Raw genomic sequence first — 12657 nt, 5'->3', positions numbered from 1 at the left:
TAAGGGAATCATGCAGCATGACGGGCAGCATTCCTTATAACCCTGTTTCCTTGTTGTCCATGTTATCTTAGTCATGTTCCCTTTAAAGTCACATGATCTTGACACAGATCAGGAAACATTGGCATGAGTTGAGTCAGTAACAAACTCAACAGAAATGAAGCATTATGGGATTGTCCCCTTTTGCAATCATCTTCAAATGAATATGTAGGTGTCCGTGATTGAAAATCCAGAATAATGGCCACAGTTTATTTTCATGTCGTTTTAATTTATAAAAAAAATAGAGTGTTATTTTGCACAAAATCATGTATTTTATATTAATTCATAATAAAATTGAGGACAAGTCAAGATGAATTCTCAGCTGATGGTCTAAGAACACCAGTTTGCACGCTAACAAGCTTTTGTCAGTGCTAACTGTACTGTTGTTGCTATTTGCATGCACACCTTTAAGTAGTTACCTTTAAATAATAACACCATAACATACACTGTGAAGGTAATTTTTAGAGTGCTTCACATATGACGAAGCATGGTGTCTTTAAACACTTGGGGATTTAAATTGTTACCACATCCTTAGCTATTGTTTTCGAGACACACCTACCCCATCCCGTACCTTCACTGCATACCATCTCACATAACATATGACCTACTGGTCAAGCTTAGAAAGGAAGACAAGCATATCATGTTCACTAAACCATGGGATCCAACTCCCTCTCCCTTGACTTGCAGTGAGTAGGCTACACTTTCACACAGGTGCACAATATGACTTAAAGTTCTAACCAATTGGTGAGCTTCTAAGGGTATTAGTGGGGCACGTCAACACAGATGCAGTTTTAGTAGCAGGCTTTTGGGGATGTGTCGAGCGTTTGCTGGAAAGCTGCCTAATGATTTACAATCACACCTATACCTCAGTTCTTTCACTGGAGCAGGAGTCAGAAGCAGACTTGACCTGGCCCTTTGTTTCAGAGAAAGCATAATTATGCAATCCCATAACAATAGTTGCAACATGAACTCCTGACGTCAGAGGGCTTTGTTCAGCTGGCTCAACTGACAGTTTTGGATCCAGGGTTTCCTTGTATTAAATCCAAAGCAGTTTTTGCTTCGGAGAAAGCTTTGACTTTTTTTTTTACTGTAGCACATGGCTGTATTAATCAAGTGTGATTTTTATAGCTGTGTCTACACAAACACACATTCACAAACTCAAGCTGTGGCCAGACAGCTTTAAAAAACCTGCTCTACTCCAACAACCAGTTTCCAACTCTGCACATTAGAGAAGTCACAAGAGCGAATAAATCACAAAACAGCAGCCAGAAAAACGACACGTCTGCACCTACAGCCACAGCGCTGACCCTGGAGCAACCTGTAAACACAGCTGCCAGGAGAGCAGAATGCCTTCCTCCAAAGAGACATTCCTCAGGGGTGTCCCACCTACCATAGAAAAAAAGGGGTGAACGTTTCCTTTCCTTTTTACAATATGACATCTTTTGAGAATCCTTGATCAATCAAACTGCCGTGGCAATGAACGACTGTGTCTTAAAACCAGATAAATAGATATAGAAAACATTGTTTTATTTTAAATATTGTTTTAGAATAAATGTTATATATTTGACATTACAGTACAATGTATAATCAAGACAATATGCTGCATATTTTGCAGTTCAAAAAACATTTGTTAAACATTTGTTAAATGCTATACTTGTAAATTGGACATCATAATAAATATGAACAGTATGGCTATAATCATTAAAACAGTATATCCGTCCCGCTACATTACAGATCCTTGGGCTGCCAGGACCTACAGTAAATCATACACTCCCACCACGGTGAGTTTGCCTGAGATAATTAATCATTTATAAATCTCAGACGCTCGCTCAAAATAGTTTCTAGGCCCTTGATGTTTGGCTAATCCCTTTGCCCAATAAGTCCTTAATATTATGAAAGTGCACTTTGGTAACTTGACACCTGCAGGCCTCACAAAGATACTAACACAAACAAACAAACAAAAACAAGACCGCAGGGTTGAAGAGGACACATACAGTATGGTTTGGTCTGTAGCTGGAACATACAGGGCTCTGGTGTGGTCAGGGTCAGACTCCAGCCCAGTCTCAGGCAGAAGCAGGCTCATAGGTGTGATAGTGAATGCCTTTGGAACAGGTGATCTTCATCACGGCTCCATTTAGATTGCTGTCCATGATAATCTTTAGCATGCCTTCTGCAATCAGTGCTGGTCTGCAAACACACACACACACATACACAGAGATGGGGAGAAAAAGAGAGAGAGAGAGAATAGGATGGTCAAATCCTTTGAAAACCTCTAGAGCAACCTCCTGAGCCTGAGTGAGGGGAAGACTAAGGGTCTTGGTAGCTGTTCACGGTACCATAGCACTCCACAACACAACACAGCAGGGCTACCCTTTCACAATATCCTATTTGATCAGGATGTGCTTTGTGTTCATTCTTTTGTAACCAATACAGCCTACATTAAAAGCTGTTCCTCCACTCTCTCCATTCTAGTTCTCTATGGAAAATACTTTGCAATTCCATGTCTGCATATCTCCCTTTCTATCTACCTACAGACAGGCATGAACTTCAGCATTCCATTTGATGATAGATTCGAAAGTAGATTAAAAGTCCCCAACACTTTCATAAAATTGGTTACATGAGCATACCAGGAAACTGATCAAGAGTGAGTTTATTCAGCTACAAACATTAAAGGGAAATTTGCTTGCCAATAAGTACATAAACTGAAGGCAAATTCTTTTGGACGTGCCCCTTGGAATGCGTTTCGTTCCGGGTGTTGTTATTTAGATAAGCACAGACCATTTCAGGCATGTTTGTGCACTTTCTTGAAAAAAAAAAAACCTTACAGGAGATCACAGTGTTCAATCTCCTTCCCTCCCATCTCACAAGTGGCTCTCTGCTTGGGCCAATTTTCAAGTCTACGAAGGGAACATTATCAGATCATAGAGATCCCACTGATGCTGCGGCCATGTTATCTGTCTGTTGCAACAGATGTATTCCCATCTCTGTGTGTCCTGAATGTTTTTTTTTTATCTCCAATGCTAGGATGGCCATAATAGACAGAGTGGAGAGCAGCCAGGAGGAAGGCTGGGTTGTGAAAAAACAAGGACACACAGACTGCTCTTGTCAGTGGGCCTTCTGCGGGTAGTGATAAGCTACAGCATTCTAACTATGGTAACTATGGAGACGGCTAGACCACTTCCTGTTCTTGTGTCTATATTCCATAGATGTCCAGACCAGTCCTCCTGCACTGCAGCATACTAACTTGAGCACACCGAATGTGTCCATTCTCTGCTTGATTTCGTCCTTGTACTTGACATATTTGCCCATGTTGTCTTCTTGCTCAATTGTTTGGAGAAGGGTAGTGTCCACAAAGGCAGGGCACACCACGTTGATCCTTACGCCATAGTTTCCAACAATAGCTGCGTCCTATGAACAAAAAACAAATAAACAACAAAAAAACAAGGTCAGCAGTAATTACCGTGAGTAAGGAATGTGCTAGTGAGGTGGTGAGACATACATACTACGTCTAGTATAATCCTTGACAACAAAATAAATAAAACATACTTCATTGAGACTAGACAATAATAGTCAAGGACAAATAAGACATGTTGTTAAATGTTGTGTACAATAAACCAAACAGGAGAATCATTTGTGTGTACACACAAACCAAACAGAAAAAAATGACTTTTTGTTCTTTGACATTTACATTATGTCAGTTATTTAGTGAACATGCACAGGGGCCTACTCACTGCCATTGCTCGAGAGAACCCAATCACTCCATATTTGGTTGCTGTGTACACTGGCTGGTGTGGGGAATGTAGAAAAGCTGTGAGGAAATCAACCAAAACAAACACCATATTTACACTGAGAACATTTAAACGTGCTTACTATCTACATAAGAGACAGGAGCCCCCATTAACAAACGATCAGTTCCAATCACTAACTGAGAGTGTTTAATCAGGTCAGGTGTTGTGGCCACTGGGAGCACTTCAGTAACCATGGGGATTCTGAGGGTACCTTCAGGGCACCGTTCACTCATATGGGCAGCAGATTATCAAAGCTCTGACCAATTCCCAATGTCTCCGTCATGGAAAAAGCCAAACCATTCCAAGCGTGCAGGATTTCTCACAGCACTAAATTCAAACATGAAACTGCCGCTGGCTGCAGGGCTCAGTTTAAGCCAGCCTGATCTGGGGAAACATAAAGCGTCGGGTCGGTTCCCAAAACAACGGTAAGGCTTGTAGAGCACAACGCTGCTCTTTTTATGGACAAATAAAAACCCCACACAGCTGTGGATCAATCACTCGCATCCCTCCTTCATAGCAGGAAATATGCAGCTCGACCTCGCATAAATTACACCACCTGCGAAAGACGCTTGTCTGAGTCATGACAGGAAATACATGGTTGACCACGTTTTTAATACTGCAAAACTATCTGAGTAGTAATCTGATAAACACAAGTTTGTTAAATGCACCACAGCCCAGATAAAAATGCTACAGGATGGCAGTGTTGTTGTTTACAAACACAAGCCTTCTTGTGTGTTCTGGCTGACGTATCATAAACACAGTTGAAGGAGCCTTGCAGTCGGTGATTCATCTCATACAAACTTTGTCTGTGACTGTGTTGTTTGTGTTTGATAGTGTGTGTCTGTATTACATGCATGTATCTGTATGCACGTCTGTTTGTATATGTGTGTGTGTGTGTGTCTGTGTCTGTTTTTAACTGCCACTTACATGACCATGTTACTTTATATCATAGGCGGAGTTTGACATTCGAGCCAGGGGGGGCAGAAACAAATAATAATTGTAGCAGCGGAGACCTGGCCTACCACTTGGGGAACACAGCATGAGCACATATGGAGAAAACAAACATGCTAAATAAAGATAATTACATTGTAACAATTTAACAATTCGTTCGGTGTCGCCTAGCAGTTGAAAACATTCGGGGCTTAGCCCATAGTCTGGTTGCTGCTCACTTTTGATAAATTAATCCACCGCCTCTAGACTCATTTGCGCCACATTGATTAAATATGTTGTACAATCATATTTTGCCAATTAAAGAATGTAATGACCTGCCATCTTGACATTTCTGTTTGCTATTAAAAACAAACTATATAGCCTAGTCTAGTGTAACAGATGCCAGCTAGCTTAGCTGTGCTTGTGGAACATTGGTATACCTCCGACGCCTCAAGAGTGCTGCTGGCATGCGAGCCAGCAGAATGAAGTTTTAAATAACAAGATGCATCGGTTCATTTATGCTTAGCTTAGGAGAACGAGTCATTGAAAACTCAAATTCGATTCTACAAAGGCAAAGTAAGTAAACTCCAAACTGTAGGCTATTGAGTGCAGGGCAGACCTAAATCATAGCGAGAACTCCAAGAATCAAAGGAAGTGTTCACCTACAGTACAGATGCCTCTCCAAACGCAGTAATTGCTGTAATCCAATGACACGAAAAAAAATAATCCACAGTATCAGTAGGCCTAGATGCACAAGAGGGTCATGGTGTAGCCAGGCCTACGCGCGTCACATTCACCAGCCAGTTCCAAACAGGTGAACAAGGCTTCGCCACTTTGCTGTTTAAACAAAGTGGAATAAAAAGTCTAAATCTACACACAATGCAAAATCAGTTAGTAAGCTGACAGGACATTTATATACATGGCATTTAGGCAACCTTTATTGCAACGTTGGCACGGCAAGATGTCCATACTAGTGCAACACTAATTTTCGTTTTTTGCGTCCTGCATGCCTGGTGGTCAGGTTGGCCGTAATGTCACTTTCAATGTGATGTGAAAGATCGCAAGAGAAGAAAACCTGCCTGCTCCCATTATCAACTGCAGCCCGCTCCTTATATTGTTGTTTTGTGTTATTTAAATTATTTTTTAAATATCTGGTCATGCCAGACGTATTTCACTAATTTTTGAAACAATGCAATTACCCGTTTCCACCAGGGGGGGCAGTGCTCCCCTGCCCCCCCACTAACTCCGCGTATGCTTTACATAAAGTATAATTAATTAGTATGTATTTATGAAATGAATAATGAATAATTAATTTGTCTATAATTAGTTGATTTATTTCCAGGTTAGTTGTGAGAACAAATCCAAATGCTGAAGCATTCTCACAACAACCACGTTTCCACTGAGGGTCTGATAGAGGGTTGCATAAGAAGGAAAAAAGCCACACACACACACACACACACACACACACTTGAGTGTGGCCAGCCCACCTCCATATCTGTAGCAGACACAAATAAGAGGATTGCACCACACTACAAAGAAGAAGACCAGAGCCAGCTGTCAAACACAGATGCATTATTGAGCAACTGACTGCAGCCTTTAATGTACTGCTTTGGCAGCGCTGCAGCTAGATGGACCTCATCACTCCAATCACATTAATGGGCACAAGGGACATGTGTCATCAATCTGTTGCTTAAGAGTGTGGCAGATTATGGCAGCTCTGAGATGTGGCTGTTCTTATTCACAGCTAGGTAACAATATCAGAAACAATACTAACCTCCCATTCCCCAAATCTCTTAAAAAGGCCATTTTAGGACTGCTGACTATCGGCTCTTTGTCCACCATGCTTTTGGTTAATCTGCATTTGATGGAAGCTTTGCCCTCTGTGCGAGATTAGAGGTGTTTTCTGTGGGCAGCACTGCTGATAACATATCGCTCAATGTGAACACGACACCATAGACCTGAATGCCCTTTGTGTTGTTTTGTTTTTCACTCAGTGAAAAGTCTGGGTTGTGCAGTTTTGTTTGCAAACAGTGTTTGTTTAGCTTTCCTTTTGGCAGGTTTTGTATTTGCTATTTGGCACTAACTATCCTAAACTCTGACAAGAGACAGATAACAAAGATTCTCCACATGTTATCATAAGGACTGACTTGGCTTGTGCCGGCACTTGTCGACTTCAGCATGCATCAAAGGACCCTACATTATTGAAGATATCAACGAACTGACTAAATATGCATAACATAACGTAATGTCAAGCAATACACAATTAGTGTGACAGTATCTGTGTGCTCATAAGGTAATATAAAAGACAGCTGCACTCTAAATCACCATGGCAAGCCAGCGTTCCATAACTGCCCTCCCCTGGCGTGTTTACATATGTGAGGCACGAGCAAACAGCAGACACAAAAGCAGTACAGTACCTGGTTTATTTAAGAGCAAAAACATGTGTGAAGGCCGGAGCAGAAGATCGGCTTTAACTACACCAGTAAAAGCTCAGTCTTCCTTAGAATAACAGTAACCTTAAACCGATATGGAGGGTTCCAAGTTGGCATGAGTCACAGAATTGTTAACAGACGGTCATACGACTAGGATGGTCATTAATCAAGCACTTAATGGGAACACGATTGTCAATGTTTTTATCCAATACCAACATAAACTCAGTCTGACAACAGTGGCCACCGATACAGATAGGTATAGATACAATACACTTGGTATATTTTTACATAAATTACATATTTACTTCATATCTGGGTATTTGGCCCACTGGTGGTCCGTGAAGGCATCACTAGTGGTACCTAATCATGCATGAAATAATATAGCTTCACTACAGGCATCATTATCTTATATTAAGCACTGGTGCTCTGGGTGCTTCCTTAGTCAGAATGATGGTCCCTGAGAGCTTGAGAACTGCTGCTTTATACTGAAAGTTATGTGGCTCAAGCTGAATTCACAAACCATTTGTCAGCAATTCACACTGCTTTGAGTCAAACCTGGTGAAACTGCTTTCTCTCCACTAACAAACGAAACATAGAAACACAGAGCAAACACTCTGGCTGCTGAGGTATACCCATGACCTTGGAACAGTGCTCCTGATGAGCAAGTATGTTTTATTTAATGTAAGTAAGAAAGCCATTTGTCCCAATACTATTTAAAAAATCTGTGTCTTTGACCTGCCTTTGAGGTCAATCCAGATTACAGCTCTTACCAAATCAGATTTTACCAAATTGACCTTGTCTTTTCCCAGAGGAGGTACAGAAGACCTACACTTTGATCAAATTATCAATCAATTATCAATATTAAGAATTAATTAACAAAAATATGTACTTCAACAAGGTATAAAGTACACACATGAGTCTCCATACACATTATTGCCTATGTTTTATTTATTTATTTATTTATTTATTTATTACTGATGCTGCTAATAAATTACTGTAAACATCTGATGTAGTTGATTGTAAGTTGTTTCTCTGAGAGATCAAGTATCGTAGAGATAAGCCTTCATCACAGATTTTTTATTTAAGATAAGTCCCGAAACATCCAGATCCACCCAACTTCCGGTTGTCGAATGTCTATGGGAAATAACATGGCGTTTCGAAAAATCGTACCTGTCAAACTCTGTAGGTGGCAAAGTAGAAAAAAAAGCTGGTGGGCGATTGGCCTACATACTTCTGCCATCTGGTTTCCACTGGATTTTTGATTGTCGGTGCCGTTAAAGTAGTAAAGCGATTATTAATGCTAACCGGAGCTAGTTCCGATGTAATACCTTGGAGGAGGAGGGTGTTAGATCCGCTCACAACCAGCCACAACCTAACATGATGGTCATTTTCACGTGTGATTCACGCGTGATTTCAGTGGACTATAAAAGTAAATCGTTCAGTAAAAAGGTTCAGCCTCTTTTCAACATGACTTAACTTTGGTTTGACTGTGCTGAGAGTTTGTTGGCTGTTATTGAGATATTTGAAAAAGAAAGAAATAGCTTTCGATAGCTTTATTTTGCATGACCTTGATCAGAGCAGTAACATTTTCAGAATGTAACAACCTATCAAACATGGCGATTTCATGCAGGGTTAGTGCCACCTCCGTAGACAGGCTCTGGTGCCACGAACTCCATTTCGGTGAACACAAACTATGAAACATTGCCGTTGCTATGCAACCTTGACTCAGGGAGTCGCTGCGTCTGAAGCGTGCGTTAGCTTAGTGCTTCTTACTGATTTCTACTTTAACGTCACCGACAATCAAAAAATCCAGTGGAAACTAGATGGCAGAAGTGTATAGGCCAATCGGCCCACCATTTTTTTCTACTTCGCCACCTACAGATGTTTGACAGGTATGATATTTCGAAACGCCATGTTATTTCCCATAGACATTCGACGCCTGGAAGTTGGGTGGATTTAAATTGGTTTCGGAGGCGGGACTTATTCCGGAGATGTCTATGGGCACTTGGAACCGATGATGATATGGACACTTGTGCCACAGCAACCCCAAAGACTACCTTTTTGTTTAAGTTAGGAATGTGAAAGTCTAAAATATAGCATGACTGTCCTTATGATGATCATAAATGGTCAATCATAGAATTGCATATTATGGAATATAGCAATTTGGTACAACTATAAAAGTAGCATTTAATACTGACAGGTTGTGGGGCTGCTAGACATCAACTGAGGATGCTATCCCTGAGAATACCAACATTAAATAGAACCTGGACCCAAGTTCAAATCTCAAACCCGCCATTGTGAGTCTGTGTTGCTTTGGATGAAAGCATCTGCTAAATACCAGCCAATTTTGACTTTAAGTTCACAACATTGGCTTTTTTTTAAAACATTTTTATATTTGTGATGGCCCTTTAAAAGTAGGCCTATCCTTTACGCCTGTTTGCTTTTCTCCTTCTTTGTAGGCTAGTCATATAGCCAAACATATTTTAACAGCCCATTTCAAATATATTTTATTTAATATACTTATATAATATTATCTGACACACTTGTGTAGGCTATCTTGTCATAGCCAGAATAAGCAAGTGGCTGAGGGTCGAAAAGCAGTCACTTCAAATCCATTGCCAGCTGATCCTTCTGCTTTCTACTGATAGAACTCTGGTTATAACTTCACCATACAGAACATTCATACTGTATGTAACTATGTGCGTTACTTGTAGCGTGTTACTACCCACCCCTGGTTCATTTTATTTACTGCTTTTCCCCTACCCTGTGCAAATATGCATAACAGCAAATTAAATACACAGTCGGAGAGGAGGCCAAAGTCTATGGTGCATATTTATTTAGTAGTGCTTCAGTGATTTTAGCCTTTCAGGACTATGGCCCGACATCTGTCCAGTTGCTGTGAGGCCATATTTAGTTGGAACTGGAGTTTCCATATCTTCTGCTACTGCCTGCCTCAACCCTGACTGCTGCATGAAAGCAAGCATTCATGTTGCAGAGCTACCTAAATGATAGCCTTACATGAGATTTCACCCCTAAGGCTATGATTGCTTACTGCTGCATCACTCTCCCCCTCTCACTCCCCGATATGTCAAAACACAATCCCTTGATGGAGAACCAAGTGTTTATGATTTGTTTGAGTGCCACCCAGCTAAGCAAACACTTGACTCATGGTGTGTAGACAGCTTTAAGGTGTAATTAAGGGAGGGAATGAGAACTTTAGAGGAGGGTAGCGGGAACATTGCAGTTGAAACATAATGCAGATCTGTCTAGCCGCCAGCTTAAATTCTTACCTGCCATGGATGAGACATTGATAATGACGCCTCCTTCCTTGCCATGTTCTTTGCTCATGTGATCCAAAGCAAGGTATGTGCCCTGGATGACTGACGTCTGAGAGAGGAAATACAGGACGGGTGGGATTAACCTCCATTGGCAAGCCATTACCATCAACTGCAACTATCAACGGCATTGCATACTATTTTGGATTCTTAAAAAAAAAAGCCCCAAGCACAGTGTGTGTGTGTGTGTGTGTGTGTGTGTGTGTGTGTGTGTGTGTATAAGCGGCGGTGCGGGGTAGTTGTCAATCAGGCTCTGTTTATACTTGGGCTGACCTGACTGAGACGGAACTCAAAGTAAATTCCCAGCACTTCAGAGAGACATGCTCCAGTTCCTCTCTGGCACACAGAGCTTGATCATTAGAATACATTTTCACATTTTCAGCAAAAACCGGGCTCAGGCCTACATGGCTGTCTCTGTGTGTGGCTGTGTGCTTTAAAATCAACCAGTTGTATATGGAGTAGTCAGATGTGGTTTGGTTCTGGATTTTAAGAGACGTTGAGGTGTGAGACAGAACTACTTATCTACACTAATGGTGTCTCCAACTGCTACTGGATGTAACTGATGAATGTGCAAATTGTACATCATGTAAGCTGCAACTTTACATGTAAACAAACATGTGGACATATGAAACAAATGAAGATATATGCCCGACCTAACTTTTTGTCTTAAGTACTGTTAGCTTTACGATCTTCTCAACTGTAAGGATTATGTAGGGTTTGCATGCCAAATCAGCTTACCAAATTGACCTCAATTGTCTTTTCCCAGTTCTTTTCATTGTTGATGCCAGCATTGTTAATTACAATATCCAGTCTTCCAAAGTGCTGCACGGTACTCTCAAAGGCACCTGGAAAACACATCCCATGTTTGGATGACTAGGTTAGGATGCACAGCCAGGAGGTGTAAAATTCCTTTCACCATTGCCGAGTAACTAGTTTACGCTCAAACAACTGGGGACAGGGCTGGAGCCCATGGCCTTACCTGACACCTGGCTGCAGCATTCCACAAAGAAACATTCAATTAAAGATTGCCGTGAGCATGTTGGAAATAAACATGCTCCGCATAAAGGCGCAACCACATAAGCTTCACTATCTGTAGCTTATTACATCTGTAAAGAATGATAGGACATACTCACTGCTCAGTCATGCATGGACTGTATTCAGTGTTCTTTTATTTGCCACCTGAAAGCAGATACTTAGGACGTCCGAGAACATTCCTAAGCATTTCCCTACGGCACTTTTTCAATTCTAAGCTGCATTAAGCACCGATCTTTGTAAACAATGGAACTCTGTTCAGAAGACGATACCTTTCAATACATTGAAGTGTTAGAGTGAAGAAAGACATAAGCTGTCAAATTGTTAAAATGTGGTTCTACAACGGGCAATCGCTTACATGTTAGGCTACTTTGCAGAGCAAGTTGTATGCAATGTCCTTTCATCTCTCCAATAAATAGGCTATAAAAAATGCAATATCATGTTGACGATGTCACTTTACCTTGAAGTTTCTCTCGTTGTGTCACATCACACTGGATAAAAATACTGTTCTCTTTTCCAAATTCTTGATCGAGATCTTTCTTGCACTTTTCTCCAACTAAATGGTTAAGATCCACCACTGCGACCTACAAGCAAGCATCAAAAAGTGAACACTTCTGAAAAGCAACCTCAATCCAAACGTTTTAGAAAAATGACTACAGTTTAGAAACCTGTTACAACACATCAGTAAAGAGAAGAGTATAGAACTAACCTTAACTTTATTCTTGAGTAGCGCTTCTGCCACGGCTTTACCGATTCCTTGAGCTCCACCGGTGACTAGTGCCACTTTCTCACACAGAGCCATTTTTAAAGCCTCATCAGCGAAATGCAAGACTTTATGTAGCTTTCTGTTACTTTGACACTGATCAGCTGTCAGAAGGGGGCGTGTGGCAGTATATTCTCCACAGTATAACCTGCCCCGTCTCACCTTAGACAGAGCAATAGAAGTAACCTACCTGACCACCGGGAGGGACCGCAACTCACCACCGAGTGACCTACGTTTTCCATTTACTTCCGCGTGTTTCAATCTCAGCCAACAGATTGCTTGGCGTATGATCATTTGACTGATCTGTCCTGAATAGTTGTCTGCCATTGAATGTCCATATC

At 41.1% G+C, this 12657-nt stretch overlaps 1 protein-coding gene across 1 annotated transcript; it reads right to left on the bottom strand.

The window, feature by feature from the left end:
- Positions 1 to 1542: 1542 nt before the first annotated feature.
- Positions 1543 to 12551, bottom strand: hpgd (15-hydroxyprostaglandin dehydrogenase). The gene is made up of 7 exons (XM_048242651.1): positions 12263 to 12551; positions 12014 to 12137; positions 11260 to 11366; positions 10477 to 10573; positions 3768 to 3844; positions 3281 to 3444; positions 1543 to 2223 (listed from the first exon to the last, which is right to left on the bottom strand). The coding sequence occupies exons 1-7, from the start codon at positions 12353 to 12355 to the stop codon at positions 2100 to 2102; spliced, it is 786 nt and encodes a 261-aa protein (XP_048098608.1). The 5' UTR covers positions 12356 to 12551; the 3' UTR covers positions 1543 to 2099.
- Positions 12552 to 12657: the final 106 nt, after the last annotated feature.

The sequence above is a fragment of the Alosa alosa genome, chromosome 1 (assembly GCF_017589495.1).
Source record: "Alosa alosa isolate M-15738 ecotype Scorff River chromosome 1, AALO_Geno_1.1, whole genome shotgun sequence".
Lineage (NCBI taxonomy): Eukaryota > Metazoa > Chordata > Actinopteri > Clupeiformes > Clupeidae > Alosa > Alosa alosa.
The sequence above is the reverse complement of the archived record's forward strand: the minus strand, read 5'-3'. Positions and strand labels throughout refer to the sequence as shown.